General features: G+C 34.8%; 1 protein-coding gene across 1 annotated transcript in view; it reads left to right on the forward strand.

Annotated features, from left to right (window-relative positions):
* Nucleotides 1-17,820, forward strand: part of LOC129670983 (cilia and flagella-associated protein 47-like) — a 446,637-nt gene that overhangs the window by 153,613 nt on the left and 275,204 nt on the right. Inside the window, 5 exon segments of the mRNA XM_055599611.1 lie at nucleotides 1,198-1,298; nucleotides 7,352-7,357; nucleotides 8,736-8,882; nucleotides 10,892-11,120; nucleotides 13,619-13,840. Of these exon segments, the coding sequence (XP_055455586.1) occupies nucleotides 1,198-1,298; nucleotides 7,352-7,357; nucleotides 8,736-8,882; nucleotides 10,892-11,120; nucleotides 13,619-13,840 (705 nt within the window).

Here is a 17,820-nt window from a genome sequence, read left to right on the forward strand (position 1 = left end):
CACACACACACATCAATATTAGATATGGAATATGTCAGAATGCTGAGGCTGTCTATCCATTCTTTTCTTGTGGGGAGGAATCTTTATTCCTTTTACTTTATTATTTTTATTACAATTTATTCACTTTGTATCCCAGCTGTAGCCCCCTCTCTCATCTCTTCCTGGTCACACTCTCCCTTCCTTATCTCCTCCTGGTCATACTCTCCTTTCTTCATCCCCCAATATCTCCCTCCCTTAGTCCACTGAAAGGGGAGGTATTCTTCTCCCTACTATCTGACCCTAGCCTATCAGGTCTCATTACGACTGTCTGGAAGCTCTTTCTCTGTGGCCTAGTTAGGCCACCTGTGGTGGTGGTAAGGGTTGTGAACAACAAGGATTACCCTAGGGAAGAGGCTTAATCTTCATTCAGAAGGGTAAACAGGTCAACATCAGAAGTAGGAGGAGAGAGGATACAGGACAGGAGCTAGAGGGCCTCTGGAAGACTTTAACCCAGCAGGGTATTAAAGCAGATGCTGAGACTCATATCCAAACTTTGGACAGAGTGCAGGGAAACTTATGAAAGAAAGGGGAGACAGTAAAATATGGAGAGGACAGGAGCTCCACAAAGAGAGCAATAGGACCATAAAATCTGGTGTCTTTTCTGAGACTGATACTCCAACCAAGATCTATGCATGAAGATAATCTAGAACCCCTGAAGAGATGTAGCCCATGGCAACTCAATCGCCAATTGGTTCCCCTAGTAAGTGGATCAGGGGCTGTCTCTGTCTTGAACTCATTGGCCTGCTCTTGATCACCTCAACATGAGGAGGGAGGCAGCCTTACTAGGCCACAGAGGAAGACAATGCAGCCAGTCTTGATGAGACCTGACAGGCTAGGATCAGAGGGAAGAGGAAGAGGGCCTAAGCTATCAGTGGACTGGGGGAAGGGCATGGGAGGGGAAGAGGGAGTGAAGGCAGTATTGGGAGGGTACAAGGGAGGTGGCTACTCCTGGTATACAAGTGAATTAATTGTAAGAAATAAAAATATAAATTACAAAAAACAAATAGTTTAATTTGATTTGAATTAAATTAAATTTGAATTTTAAGCATTGAAGATATTTCGAATAATTAGAAACATTTTATTGCCTTTATTACATGTGATTTTATTGCCTTTATTACATGTGAAGTGGGTTTTTTGATAACATATTTTCATTTTTAGGTTTTCCCTTCCAGTTACTGCAACAGCAGAAAATTGCATTCTTACTATTTATCTTTATTTGGCAACTCATCTGGACAAGCAGAAAGTTATTGTAAAGGATGGTAAGATGTTTTTGGCTGAGTCCATTATCTCTCTGTTCAGGTTCTTACAAACTAAATTGTACATCAAATAATATACTGTGAATAAGGCATGTCAACGTGCTATGTTGGATATCCAGAACATGGAGTCAAGTAATTTAACATATGTATATTAAACATTTATTGTTTGCAGAGCTATGTTTGTTATTAGTAATAGAATATGACAATGCCTTTTATTTCATTAATTTAGCAGGTATCTGAAGATGCATGAATAAAGAATTGATTGACTTTTTTATTTTTATTTTTAGTTACAATTTGTTAACTCTGTGTCACAGCTGTATCCTGCTCCCTCATTCCCTCCCAATCCCCAATTCCCTCCCTGGTCTCCTCCCTGCCCCTTTCCAAGTCCACTGATAGGGGAGGACCTCCTCCCCTTTCATTTGACCCTGTTTTATCAGGTATCTTCAGGGCTGGCTGCAAAGTCCTCCTCTGTGGCCTAACAGGACTGCTCTTCCCTTGGGGGGTGGGGAGGTCAAAGAGCCTGCCCTTGAGATCCTGTTAGAAATAGTCCTTGTTCCCCTTACTTTGGGAAACTACTTGGTTACTGAGCTACCACGGGACACATCCGAGCAGAAGTTCTAGGTTATGGTCCATATATGGTCCTTGGTTGAGTGTCAGTCTCAGAAAAGGCCCTGTGCCCGGATATATTTGGTACTTGTAGAGCTCCTATCGTTTCCATATCATACTAACTCCCCTTCTTTCATATGATTCCTTGCACTCTGCCGAGGGTTTGGTTATGAGTCTTAGTGTCTGCTTTGAAACACTGCTAGGTAGAGTCTTTCAGATGCCTTTTGCAGTAGACTCCTGTCATACATCCAATGCACATCCCATTTGTCTTTCTAAATGAGGATTGATCATCTTCACCCATGTCCACTTTCTTGATTATTTTCTTTAGGTGTGTAGATTTCATTATGTTTATCATATCTTGTAGGTCTATATAAGCGAGTATATATCAAGTTTGTCTTTCTCCTTCTGGGATACTTCACTCAGAATGACCTTTTCTAGATCCCACCATTTGCCTGCAAATTTCATGATTTCCTCCTTTTTGATTGTTGAGTAGTATTCCATTGTGTAAAAATACCACAATTTCTTTATCCATTCCTCTGTTGATGGACATCTGGGTTGTTTCCAAGTTCTGGCTATTACAAATAAAGCTGCTACAAACATGGTTGAACAAATGTCCTTGTTGTGTACTTGAGGAAATTTTGGGTATATACCTAGGAGTGGTATAGCTGGGTCTTGAGGTAGCACTACTCCTAATTGTCTGAGAAAGCGCCAGATTGACTTCCAAAGTGGTTGTACCAGTTTACATTCCCACCAGCAATGGAGGAGGGTTCCCCTTTCACCACAACCTCTCCAGCATGTGTTGTCACTTGAGTTTTATTGAACATAGATCTTTTCAATGACTTTATAGAAATTATGAGGCTATTTGAGTCAACCTTGTCAAATGATAATGTTAAACAGGATTGTTTGAATAGAGAACAATATTGCAAATTCACAGTACTGTGACAGGAGGAGCAGAAGTCTCACTGTGCACTGTCTGATCCATATATTTTAGTTCTATGTCAGCATTTTCCCTTATTTTAATCAGTTGTATTATTTACTTGCCTTTTCAACTGTTAATCATGCTTTATGAAAAATACTTGGTCCTGTTCTGTCTCATCAGAGAACAGATTCTTTATGACTCCTGAGAAAAATAAACAACATCAAAAAACAGACCATCACACAACAACACACTACTGAAGTTTCAAATAATAAGCATGAATCAGAATCTAAAATTTCTCTTTTTATTCCAGTCACATAACCAGAAATTAGTATTCTCTCCTGGTTTAGTTCTTCCTTTTCTTCCTACTATCTATGGTCCAAAATATACTATGTAACATTTGGAACACTTTCTAGGCAATTTTTACCTCCACTTACCTGATGTACGTTAATTTTCAGGAAGATACCAGAAAGGAGAAATGAGATTGTTTTCTCCAGAAAGCTTCAAAGAAACAATGGGCAGTTCAGGTCACTCGTTTCACATTTATTCTTTCTCAGTTCACCAGTCAAAAAAATACTTAGTTTTCCAGAGGTAGGAGGAAAATTTACAAAGGTTAATGAGGGATTAAAGTACTTTTCCTTCAGCTAACAAAGTAATTTCAGAAGTCAGCAGGAAGCAGTACTTCACCACTGAACACAACCAACACTGTTGATTATTCAGCATGTATTTACATTTTCACAGTTTTTTAGGGATATCACATATCATACTTCTTTGGGTCTGCTTTAATCACTCTAAATGTTCCCACCAACATATTTAATGAACTCTTACTCATATCCGTACTTTTAATTGTAAATCGAAAGTCATTGTCTTATAACTCATACACTATATTGTCAGCCTCTAATCAGAGATTCAGGAATTCAGATTTAAAATATCTAGATAGTACTTTTCATTAGATTTCCTAAGCACAACCAATATTACAGGATGACAATAAAACTTACCTTTCTGAAAGATTCACATTCTTCTGGATACCCCATCCCTGCAAATGTATCTAAATTTCATCTGATGTTTAATCGAGAGGATCATCCTTACTGACATTTTCTATCTCACACTGTGCATTCAGCCTGTTTATTTGTATTATTTAACCTCTAAATATCTTTCTTTTTTAAATTCTTTTCTGACTTTTGCTGCATAATTCATGATACATGAAATTAATTTCATGAAATTAAGGCTGCCTCTTGCAATGCCCTTTCATTCAGAAACTGTGCTTAATACTATAATAACAGTGATATTTGTAAATTGAAATGTCCTCTTTTAATTTCTTTTCTATTCATTTTACAACCAGGTTGTAGCCCCATCCCTCTTCCTCTTTCAGTCTCATGCTCCCTCTTTTCCCCCTCCCCTTTCCTATTCCTCAGAAAAGGGGAGCCCCCTTCCCATCCACCTGAGATCATCAAATTGCATCAGGACTGAGCTGAACATGTTCTCATCACCTGGGGCTTGGCAAGGCAGTCCCACCCAGGGGGAAGTGATCAAAAAACTGGCAAGACCTTCTACCTACAACAAAAATGTAACCCTTGGGCAGCTTAGGCTTTATATGGGTCCTCAAGTAAGGAAAGTGGGGACTGCATTTGACATGGGCTCTCATCTTTTAATTTCTGTGCATGCAAACTGCTAGAGAAATAGCTTAGCAGTTAAGAACATGTGCTGTTCTTCAAAGATCCTGAGTTCTTTTGTGGCTCACAACTTCCTAAAACTATAGCTCCAGCAGTCCCAATATTGTCTTCAGCCCTTTCCAAGCAACAATTCACAGATACCCAGACACTCTCCCTCACAAATACAAACAAATAAATTTTAAAAAGGTTGAGCATAGTGGTAGTTAATCATAATCCCAGCACTAGGAGGCTGAGGCAATAAGGTAGCAAATTCAAGGGTATCTCAGTGGATGTTAAAGTGTTCAATGGCTGCTAAAGACGCCAAATTCCTCACTGTGGATCTCTAAGCAGTTACTGATTGTTGGAGGAGGGACAAAGAACTTTGTAAGTAACTCTATTTAAATCAACTAGGCAAAAACCCAAATCAACAAAAACCAAAGCCATGAAAGTAGAAAAGGGGCTAGCTGAGATGAAAATGGGAATCAACGAAAGAGGGGATAAAAGAGGATAGTGGAGACAAATAGGATAAAAATACATTTGCTGCACTATAATAATCTCAAAAATGAAACCCAATATCTAATGAAGTACTTAAAAACAAAATCTTTATATAGAATTCCATTGCTGGTAGGATGAAAGCAACAATAAGGTTTCTTATATCACAGTTCAAGTAATGGCTTCATTCTTATTTTTGGGATATTTTATCTTCTATGTTTAAGTCATAATAAACTTTTATGAGTTCCTTTATTCTCGGTATGTTTTTGATAATCTTTTTGGTGATTAGAAAATTGTCTCTATTAGACACTGCATAGCTATATACCAAGGAGGAGCTCAGCCTTTATGCACATAGGATTTTCATTCATCTTCTATACTCTCATAACTGCCATTTTCCTGCCATACTCCATACTTCAATTTGACTTCTCAGGCTTCACATGTGTATTCTATTGTGATATTTATAAGATAGTTGAGAATAGAACTAATTTCTCTATTCAGGCTTTTGTCTTGAATATGTAACATAGTATATGACAGATTAAAAAGGTGAAGCTCACAAGAAGCTAACATGTATCTCACATGGAATATCCCTGCTAGATTTTGCTCTTGCCTTGGTCCAGTTTTTCCTTACTGTCTTGTTCTTCCCTTTGAAATGCAAATGCCTTCTCTATGCCTTTGTATTTTGGAAGCATGTAACTTACATTTTGACTTTAGAGAGGCTCACAGTTAAAAGGCTTCTTCTGGACTAAGGAGAGACTGAACTTTGGTCTTTTGAACAGAATAGGGACTATTAAGACTATGAGAGCTTTAAGAAATGAAATGTCAGTCTCAGAAAAGACCCTGTGCCCGGATATATTTGGTCCTTGTAGAGCTCCTATCCTTTCCATATCATACTAACTTCCCTTCTTTCATATGATTCCCTGCACTCTGCCATGGTTTGGTTAAGGACCATCTATGGATATAACCTAGAACTTCGGCTCGGATGTGGCCCGTGGTAGCTCAGTAACCAAGTAGTTTTCCAAAGTAAGGGGAACACGGACATTTCTAACAGGATCTCAAGGGCAGGCTGTTTGACCCCCCACCCCCACCCCAGGGGAGGAGCAGTCTGTGAGGCTACAGAGGAGGACTTTGCAGCCAGCCCTGAAGGTATCTAATAAAACAGGGTCAAATGAAAGGGGAGGAGGTCCTCCCCTATCAGTGGACTTGGAAAGGGGCAGGGAGGAGACCAGGGAGGGAGTGCGGGGTTGGGGAGGGAATGAGGGAGCGGGATACAGCTGGGACACAGAGTTAACAAAATGTAACTAAAAAGAAAAATAAAATTAAAAAAAAAAATGAAATGTAATGAACCTTTGTGGGCCAGGTGTAGCTAGAATCTGAAATGCCCTCCCCATGCTCTTGTTTAGAATGTGTGGTCTCCTATTTGGGCTGCTTTTTTGAAGGCGGAGGAGCTGTTTGGAGGTGGGATGTGGTTGGCAGAAATAGAAACACTTGAAGTATGCCTGTGGGAATTTTTGTTACCCATGGTTCTGTCTTCCATTCTCTGTTCCCTGTTCTGCTGCTATGTGTAGACTCACATCAAATGCTTACACTACAACCCCTGTGTTGTGCCCACCACATCTGCTTGCAGCGGTGGTCTGAAATCCTTCTGAAACTGAGCAGAAACCTTCCTGCCTTTGAGTTGCTAAATCAAGTACTTGATTACAGTAGCACAAAAGTAACTATGCCACCTCCCATCAATAGACAATTATTCTCTCCCCTGTCTCTGGTGGCCATGTGGAGCTGGGCTGCAGTCTCTTTCTTCTCTGTGTTTGACAGCAATGGAGAGGTTTTTGTCTGAATGATCTTTGTGTCCATAAGCTGTCCCATCCTATCTTCTTTGGTTAAGGAAAGTTGCTTCTCATTGTGTCATTTTTATTTAAACACATTAGAATTTCCAGTGTCACTTTCTTAAGGGCTAAATCTTAGTTATGTAAAGCAAAAGGGAAAACCAGAGAACTCAATTCTATACCAGTCTTGGAGCTCTGACTCCCCTACCCAATCTTTCTTCCTTTCCCCACATTTCATCAGTTTTTTGTCTTTCATATGAAACATACAGGGTATCTAGGGGTATTTATCGAGGGGACTAGAGAAGCACAGATCAGTTTTATCTTTCATTGTAGAAGTCATCTATGTCTTTAACAAGACAAACAATGCAGGGTTCTAACTATTGTTTTAAATAAAATTGAAGTTTGAAAGCATTTAAGAATGCATGCATATGGGGCTGGAAAGATTTCTTAGTGGTCAACATTATTGGTCCTCTTTTTTTTTTTTTGAAATTTTTATTTTATGTGTCTGTGAGTTTTGCTTATATGTATGTCTGTGTACCATATATGTGAAATACCTGAGGAGGCCAGAAGAGGGTATCAGATCAATTGGAAGTAGCTACCATGTGGGTGCTGGGAACCAAATGAAAGTCCTCTGGAAGAGCAGCCAGTACTCTCTTAACCTGAGTCATCTCTCCATTCCTAACTCTATGTTCTTGCAGAGGACCCAGGTTGAGTTCTCAGAATCCACACTAGGTGGCTTACAACTGCCTGTAACTCCAGTTCCAGGGCTCTGTTGCCCTCTTCTGGACTCCAGAGACACCTATACATATGTGGTATACATACAAACACTTAAGCACACACACATGGACATTAAATAAATAAATATTAAAAAAAACAAAAACAATGAAACAAAAAGCTCTTTTACGTATCAACTATAAGTTGATACATATAGATTTGAATTGCAAAGCTGTAGAAAACAATTTTGTCTATAAATTATCATTAAAATTGATTATGTGTCAAATATTATATTCTAACCATCATAAAATTTAATATAAAAAAGTATAGGCTAGTCCAATTGGCATTACAGGGATGTAGAGAGATGGACAAATTGAGAAAAACGGAAAGTCAGAGACTAAAACCCCAACAGTCCCCTGAGACATATTAGGTAAAATTTCTATGACAAAGTAAGAATAGTTTTGCTCTAAAAATATTAGGAAGAAATTTGATATTATAACAGCTTATTGATGTTTATACTGCTTTTAAAGTAATCATTACAGTGATCTCAAAATCTTTGCTTTCCTATGTTTAGATAAAATTCTTTTCAGAAACTTTGTATAAAAAGTTACCCAGAGTTTAGGGGCAAAAGAGTAGTCCTGTCCAACTTATGACTTGAGTTTTTTGAACTGTACAGTTTTGCTTTTCTGACAGACTATCTACATACATATGTATGAAAATATATGCATACATTATTTGCAGTATATATGTTTATATAGTTAGTTAAATGCATATTATGAGTTAAAAACTATAAAGTTTATAGCAGTTCAAACTGGAATAGGGTTCAAACTGGAATCTTTAAAATGGTATCAGCTCAAACACAGAAGTTATTTAACTTTGAGAACAACTAGAAAAAAATTATTTTTGTCAGAGATCTTTTTATGTCTTTTGTGTAATAATTTCAATTATTTGCTGTAGCAACATTTGAAATGTATTACACATTTCTGTATAAAGTTAATATTTTTTATTTTTCTAATAATATGACAATTATCTTACCAAATAAATTCCATTCAGTTTAGGGAATCATACCAGTGTTTATGATATTTTAATTTGTCACTTCATGTATTGATATAATTGTATTTAGACTTTCCTTTTCTATATTATATGAGTTATGAAATACAAGTTAAATGATGTGAAATTAAATTTCACAAAGATTTCTTTGGCTAACTATGCTCTAATTTGTTATTTGTGCATAAAGAAGGACATACTACACAGCCTACAGGAAGCTTTTTGATTCCTGAAATTCCATGCCAGGATTCCAAATCATTTTCTCCAGAGAAGAGAGAATCTCTTGTTTCCAAGATTACTGATGATGCTGAACCTACTCATGGGAACCTATTTGTTGGTATGTAAAAATGTATAATGTACTTATCAAAACTAATTCATGATATAATTTTATTAATAGCAAAACTTAAGCATTTCAAGCAATAAATTCATTAAGAAATCACATGGATTCATCACAGACATAGTGGAGAATCTGCTCTGGATAAGTTTTTCAACACTTAGCCATAGAAGTTCTTTACATTTACAGTATTCCTAATGCTTCAGTAATATTCTATATGCAAAATTTGTACCTTTTGGTTCCATTTGTTAAGTAGCTATGTAGAAAACTTAAAGTTGTTTTCTTTATATTTAACTAAAATTGTTAAATATCTTGTTGATCGCTTATAACTTTTTGTAACATTAACTCCCTTCTGTATACATATTGTGAACTGCAGATTTATGAGTTTTATTTTATTTTTTAGCAGTATGCAAGGTTGCCTATTTTAGAAAGTAGTAAGTATAGGTGGTCATGGGAGTTTGGTATTATTTGAGAGCTAATTCAGATATTCTTTTGTCTAGATATGGAGCATATGTTAAAATTAATTTTTGTCAATTGAGCAAATAAAACTTCAATAGTGTGAATCTGTGTTTTTGTGATTCCATAAGAAAAGTCTTTTGACAAAATATAGCATACTAATTTATATTATTTAAAATTTCCATAATACAAAAAATATTGTTCAGAAACAATCCTCAGAAACAAAGACATTTTTATAACATGTAGTTGACATTTTGTTTCTGTAAATTCTTTCAGGTAAAGTCTAATTTTTATATAAGCAATGGTAAAGCAATGTTAATAAGGCTTCCTTATGTAAATAAAAATAAACAGTCATATTGAGTTTTTGTGAATAAATTCTTGACAATTAAAAACATCATTTTTTCTCTAATAAATATATTGTAAAATATTTTAAGTATTTGGAAATAACTATAATATTATTGTTTATTTTAAAATGCAGTACATGCACACAAATTTATTGGAGGGTATAGATACTTTGTTGAAACTGGGTGTGGTGGCACATGCCTTTAATCCCAGCACTCAGTGAGGCACAGGTAGAAGTATATCTGTGAATTTAAGGCCAGACAGGCTGTAAAGCAAATCCAGGAAAGCCAAGGCTACACAGAGAAATCCTGTCAAAAAAAAAAAAACCCAATAAAATAAAAAACAAACAAATAAAAATAATACTTTGTTGAAGGTCTTTTATTTAGCTATTAAAAGTAGAGCTAACTAGAAGAATATTCTGTGGTCAAATAATAAGCTTATGTAACAGAATGATCTTTTCTGGTTTCATCCTTTTACCTACATATTTAATAATTTCCTTGTTTTTGATTGCTGAGTAGTATTTCATTGTGTAAATATACCACAATTTCTGCATCAATTCTTTGATTGGGGGAAGTCTAGATTGTTTTCAGATTCTGGTATTATGAATAATACTGCTATGAACATAGATGAACAAATGTTCTTATTGTGTGGTTGAGAATCTTTCACATATATGCCTAAGAGTGGTATAGCTGCATCTTGTGGTAGCACTATTCCTATTTTTCTGAGAAAGCACCAGATTGATTTCCAAAATGGCTGTACAAGTTTACATTCCCACCAGCAACAGAGGAGGATTTCTCTTTCTCCACATGCTCTCCAACATGTGTTGTCATTTGAGTTTTGGATCTGAGCCATTCTGATGGGTTTAAAGCGGAATCTCAGGGTCGTATTGATTGCTCTTTGGTGAGCTCCTGTTGGCAAGGTGGCCTTATTAGTACTCAGAGAAAGAGGATCCAGACAGTCCTGACCCTGATAGGCTAGGGTCAGATAGTCTGGTAAGAGGACCTCCTCTATCAGTGGAGTAAGGGAAGGACATAGGGAAGAAGAGGTGGGGGGTGACTAGGAGGAGATTAAGGAGGGGGTTACAGCTGGGATACAAAGTGAGTAAGTTGTAATAAATAACATCAACAACCACAAGCACAATAATAATAACAATAATAATTATAATAACAAAAGAAAATATTTTAAAAAGCTTATATAACAAATGTTGACTTTAGGGATTGAAATTGCACGTGATTCTTCGGACTCAGATGAAAGTATTTCAGATGGAGTAAATTTTGTATCTCTGGAAAATGAAGAGAGGAATCAATTCTTCTTTGCACTTGAAGAAGGATCAAAGGCTTTTAACTATTTTCAGAATGTTGTGAATGCAACTGAGACATGGTTCAGTCTCTTTGGCTGGCCTGGAGGGCCCCATTCTCTTTCTATTCCTGAAGCAATAAGAAGGTGACATTTGATTATTTTATTTTTTTTTGTTTTGTATTTTTTTATATATTGTGCACTTATTTGGATCATTTAAATGAAAGAGTTAATTAATATTTTTAAACTGATTATTCATTGGGAACTATTGAGATTAAGATAATGTAATATAAATTATATGATTCATATATACTTCAACATACTTTTGATTTAAATTAAGTTGCTACTGAGAATATATATATATATGATATATGAGCATATATATGTGTAAATGTATGAGTATATATATATGTATTTATACATATATATATATGTGTATATATATATATATACTTTAGTCTTATACACTTCCCCATGATGTCATTGTACCTCTGTACCTCTTACACACTTTCCCATGATGCCTTTGAACCCATCACACTAGCGTCTCTTCTTGAAATAGTCTCCTTTCTACTTTGGTGTCTTTTTCAAATTTAGATTCTGTTTGTGATAAGAAACGTGATTTATTTTTGTAAGTCTGGTTTGTTTTCCTTCACATGATGATATCCTGTTGCATGTTGTTTATTGAAAGCAACGTGATTTCATTCCTCTTCTCGTCAGAACATAATATTTGTGTGTGTGTGTGGTTATGTGTAATATTTTCCTCATTATTATTTTGTTGATGGTCACTTAGGCTGATTGTATAACTTGGATTCTGTGGATACTAATGTGTGAGTAACTGTACTGTGTAATTTGATTTCTTTCAACATATATATATATATATATATATATATATATATATATATAGACGTTTATCAATTTGTATCTCAGGATCCTCTTTTATGCCATAGGTCCTTTAGGTTTGACATTTTAATTGTAACCCAGAGATCCCATACATTATTGTCATTATTATTTTTATTGCTCTCTGAATACATAGTTTTTTAACAACTTTAGCTTCAATCGCTTCTTCATTACCAACTCTACAGATAATTTTTTTCACTGTGATCTGTATTGACTTCCTGAGGTTTTCACTTCTGTGACTTCAATTTCTTTTGTCAGAAAATCTGTCAAATTTTTCATCCAAGATTTTATGTTTATAACACAGAGCATTGCTATGTATATGTAGCTCTGGGACTCCTTACATAAGCTATGTTGACCTTAAACTTGGCAATTTTCCTGTCTTTTCATACCAAGTTCTGCAATTACAGGTGTGCTCACTCATAACTGGATATATCCAAGGCCTGGGAGTCACTTATTGTAGTAATCTGTTTATTAAATTGTCACTGAAGCCATTTATCGTTTTAAAATGGACTATTAAATACTTTGGAAACTTTAGAAGTATTATTTTTTTCTGCCTTTTTATATTTATTTTATTATGGTTCACTTGGTATAATGCTAGAAGTATAGCTCTTTTATTTTTATTGATCTTTTTTCAGTGGTGACTATTCTCTTCAGAGTTAAGTCCACAATAGTGTTCAAAGATAAGTCAAATAGATATAAGAACAAGTTCAAAACTGAAGCAGATAGAGAAATTAATGATGACTCTTTTCCCCAAATCATATAAAATAAATTATCACACAATGTAGTGTATTGTGTGATATTAAATTTAATACTACTTGTTCCCTTATATTTTATATTTTTGAGGAATCCAGGAAGCATATAGGTCAAACACAAAATAAAAGGTATAGCCAGGTTTGAAGTTTGAACAATTTAACCTTTTTGGGTTTTTTTTTGTTTTGTTTTTATTAATAAAAGGTACTTTGTCATAAATTAGGCTATTGAGACTTTTTCTATCAAATTTAGTAGTTGCTATTCAACAATGAACCCTTGGATGCTTTTTGATATCTTATTCATGAAAAAAAATTAGACAAAATGTAAAAAGCAAAATTCTTTTTTACTCCATTCAAAAAAGAGTATATTTCACAACCTTTGTAAAAGATAGAGGTAAAAGAAGTTTGTTAAATCTTTCTCAAGGATTAGTTCCATATATGGGAACAGTACAATTCTGAAATCTGTTTTAAATTAGAATTCTTAGTAGGATAGTGTGCAGGATATGGCATTTTAATGGTTAGATTCCAATATAAAAATGTGTGTTAATTTATTTTTAAATTTACATGTATGATATATACTTTAAATTTTTTAAATTTTTTTTTAAATTATATTGGGAAGTATAGAAATTGTATTTAGATTATAGAATGCAGAATAGTGCCCAGTGAGTTTAAGGTACTTCCCATATTAAAATGCAGTAAATAGATAATGAGACCAGGAATCAACCCTTGTTGTCTTTTCTCAAATGCAAATGATTCCTAGTCCACTCCCTGAGCCCCTCAATTGTAGTATAAGTGTAATACATGTAAATTAGATAATGCAAAATCTTTAGGAATATTTAAAAATTTATTTTGTGTTGCAAATAGTAACCACAGAAATTGCCTTTTAGAATTTATTGCTCAGTCTACCTTAATATTATTTGCTTTAGTTATTGATCATATTTTTTTTATATAAAGCAACATTTTGAAACTGTTGTTCACTTACTCCATTTTCCTCCATAGGGATGTGCAGAAAATACAATTTTATTCAGCATCCTCATCACCTAAGAAGTTTTCCAGACAGTATGATTTTTATAAATATAATAAGACAATTTATGATGTGATTCTGCACTTGAGTGGAAGACTTCCACCTGGAATTAACTCAAATCAGTCCTTACCAATGGATAATACTGAAAGGGTGATACAGCTCCATTCACAACATGCCTCACTTCTAGACTTTATCACGTAAGAGCTAAGATTTACAGAATTAAACATGTAGTCATAGCTTACTTGAATAGATAAATACAAACAAGTGAGTGGATGGATAGATTTAAGGAAATAGTTTGTCTTTATGTCAGAAATCCCTTGCTATACACATTGTAATTTATACTGCAGAGAATTATTCCCTAGTTAACATAAGCATCCCATAACTGTTTTAGATGCATAATCTAATACACTACCATTTAAACTTCATCATGTACCCTGATCATTAGAATGGCTTGTTAAAATGGGTTGCTCACCCTTACCCACATGGTTTATGTTGCTAATTTGTATTAATTATAAATTGTGATATTAATAATCCTAGTTCATGTCCATGGCCTATTTTGAAGGTATGCATATCATAAACCTAGTGATAAAAATGAAATTAATAAAAATGCTTTGATTACTGGTAGTATCATCTTAGGTTTTGGATGTTATAAATTTCTGTTTTTCATAATTAATGTGTTAATAAAATGTAAGGCTGGAAAAAAGTTCCATTAGCGCTAATGAAGTATCAGACACTTGTTATTGGATGCTTGTATTATGTAACTCTACAGCTATGGATTGACAAGTATGCATAAAATGGAAAGGTTAATGTTCTTTAGAAATCTGAGTGGAAGATTAGTGAAATCGTATTCCTTTCTTTACTTATATTTCCATCATTCATGTTTACTTAAAATCTTAAAATCCCCACAATTATAGATACTATGCATACTACACCTTTCTGTTACTACCTCACTAAATTATCATATATTATTTATAACATTTATGCAAATATACATATACAAATATTTACATATTTGTTTTAGCTTTAGTAAAAATGAAAAACAAAGACAGAACTCTTAGAACAACAATATAAATGTAATATTTAATATTCTTTTTAACTTATACTTTAGGAAATTTGAACTTCTTGTAGTTAATGCAGCTTTTAATAGTGAACAAAAAAATCTATTATATTTTCATTATTGTAGTAATATTGTCTTAATTTCCTATGGCTTAAAATAGAGCTAAACATCTCCAAATTGTCAAAAGTGACTGAGTTCATGAAAGATTCAGGCAGCCTTTTGTGAAATTTACTATAATGGGACATTAGACAGCTACCACTGATGATACAGAAGAGTCTTAGGTGGACAGTTCTGAACCTGCCCTATGAATAATATGTTATTTCTATATTGGGGGGCAGTTGAGGCAGTGATAGGAGACATATTGATTCATAGTATGGCTGAGAGAAGCTATGTAAAATACCCATCTCTGAAAACAGCAGCATATGCTAACTTAAAAACTATGTTGCAGACAAAGCTAAAATCACAAAGCATCTATGCATCTGTTGACAGTCATCATACATTGCACAGCAGATAGGGTTACCTGCATAGTACCTGAAGTCCTAGCTAGATAAATAAGACAATGAAACAATACGGAGAGGATACAAATTTGAAAGAAAGAAGTCAAAGTATTCTATTTGAAGATGATATGATAGTATACATCAGTGACACCAAAATTTCTACCAAGGAACTCCTACAGCCGATAAACAACTTCACCTAAGGGGCTGCATACAAAATTAGCTCAAAAAAATCATTAACCCTCCTGTATACAAAAGACAAATGGGCTGAGGAAGAAATTAAGGAAACAATGAAAGGCTTGTATGATAACATCAGAATGGCCAAGATCGAAAACTCAAGTGACAACATATGCTGGAGAGGATATGGAGAAAAGGGAAGCTTCCTCCATTGCTGGTAGAAATGTAAACTTGTACAACCATTTTGGAAATGAATCTGGAGCCTTCTCAGAAGACTGGAAATAGTGGTACCTCAAGACTCAGCTAGCTATACCACTCCTGGACATATATCTGATAGATGCTCAACCATATAATAAGGTTATTTGCTCAACTATATTTACAGCAGTAATCTGGAAACAATATAAATGTCTTTCACGCAAAAAAAAATGAATACAGAAATTGTGTAACATTTAAACAATGCAATACTGTTAAAATCAAGGAAATCATGAAATTTGCAGGTGAATGGATGGAACTGGAAAAAATCATACTGAGTGAGGTATCCCAAAAGTAGAGATACACACATGGTATATACTTACTTATAATAGGATAGTAACCATATTATATAGGATAAACATACTAAAATTTACAATCCTAAAGAGGCTAACCAACAAATAAGATTCTAGAGAAGATGCTTAATTTTTACTCAGAAGGTAAAACAAGATAGAGACTAGAAAGTGTAAAAGAGAGAAAACAGGACAGGAGTCTACCACAGATGTCTTCTAAAAGATTCTAACTAACAGGGAATCAAAGCAGATACAGATAATCACAGCCAAATTTTGGATAGAGTGCAGGGAGTCTTAAGGTAGAAGGGAGATATAAAAGGATCTGGAAGGGACTGGAACCAAAGAAGAAGACAAACAAAGCCAAAAAAAAAAAAAAAAGAAAGAAAGCATGGCACATGGGGTACTGCATAGACTGATAACATTCATAGAGAGGACCAAGATCACCTGCTCAGATGTAGCCTATAGACAGCTCATTCTCCATATAAATTCCATAGAACTAGAAGAAGAGACAGTCTCTGACATGAACTCGGTTGCCTGCTCTATGATCACTTCTACTTGTTGGGGTAACCTAGCCAGCTCACAGAGTAAGAAGATCCAGACAATCCTGATGGGCCCTAATAGAATAGGGTCAGACAGTAGGGGATGAGGACTTCCCTTATCAGTGGACTAGGGAAGAAGGATAGAGGAGGAAGAAGGGGGAAAGGTAGGACTTGGAAGATTTGAGAGAGGGGGCTAAAACTGGGATAAATTTAATAAATTGTAAATAAATTAAATACTAAAGTAAATTAATTATAAATAATAATAATAATAATAAAGAAAATAATGTCATATATCTGAAGAAAAAATTGAAGAAACTATCAGAAGATGGGAAGAACTCCCACACTATTGATCATTAGGATTAATATAGTATAAATAGCCATTCTTCCAAAAGCAATCTACAGATTCAATGCAATTCCCATCAAAATACCAACACAATCCTTTACAGACCTTGAAAAAAACAATTCTTTAATTCATATGGAGAAACAAAACTCCAGAATAACTAAAACAATCCTCTATAATAAAAGATCTTCTGGAGGTTTCTCCATCCCTGATCTCAAGCTGTACTATAAAGCAACAGTAAAAAAAGACTGCATAGTACTGGCATAGAATAAGACTAGAAAACTAGTAGATCAATGGAATCTAATAGAAGACCAAGAAATAAACACATACACACAGGCAAACACACACACACACACACACACACACACACACAAACACACACACACACACACACACACACACACACACACACCTATAAACACCTTATTTTTGACAGACCAGCCAAAAGCATACAATGAAAGTAAGATAGCATCTTCAACAAATGGTGCTGCTCTAATTGGATGTCTACATGTAGAAAAATGTGAATAGATCCAAACTTATCACCCTGCACAAAGTAAAGTCCAAGGGGATCAAAGACCTCAACATAAAGCCAGAAACACTAAATCTACTAGAAGGAAAAGAGGAGAAGACCCTTGAACTCATTGGCAAAGGAGACAAATTCCTGAACACAACACCAACAGATCAGCTCTAAGATAAACAATTAATAAATGGGACCTCATTAAACTGAAAAGCTTTTGTAAAGCAAAGGATACTATCAACAGAACAAAATGAGAGGCTACAGACTGGGAATAGATCTTCTCCATCCCAATATCCAACACAATGCTAATATCCAAAATACAAAAATAACTCAAGAAAATAAATACCAACAAACCAAATAAACAAATTAAAAGTAGTGTACAGAGCTAAACAGAGAATTCTTAATGGAAGAATATTGAATGGCAGAGAAACATTTAAAGAAATTTTCAAATGCCCACATTCTGTGGACATCGTCCGGGGACCAACGGGTTGGCTTTGCTCTGTCCGTGGGT

Source organism: Psammomys obesus, unplaced genomic scaffold (assembly GCF_907164565.1).
Source record: "Psammomys obesus unplaced genomic scaffold, mPsaObe1.curated_primary_1811, whole genome shotgun sequence".
NCBI lineage: Eukaryota > Metazoa > Chordata > Mammalia > Rodentia > Muridae > Psammomys > Psammomys obesus.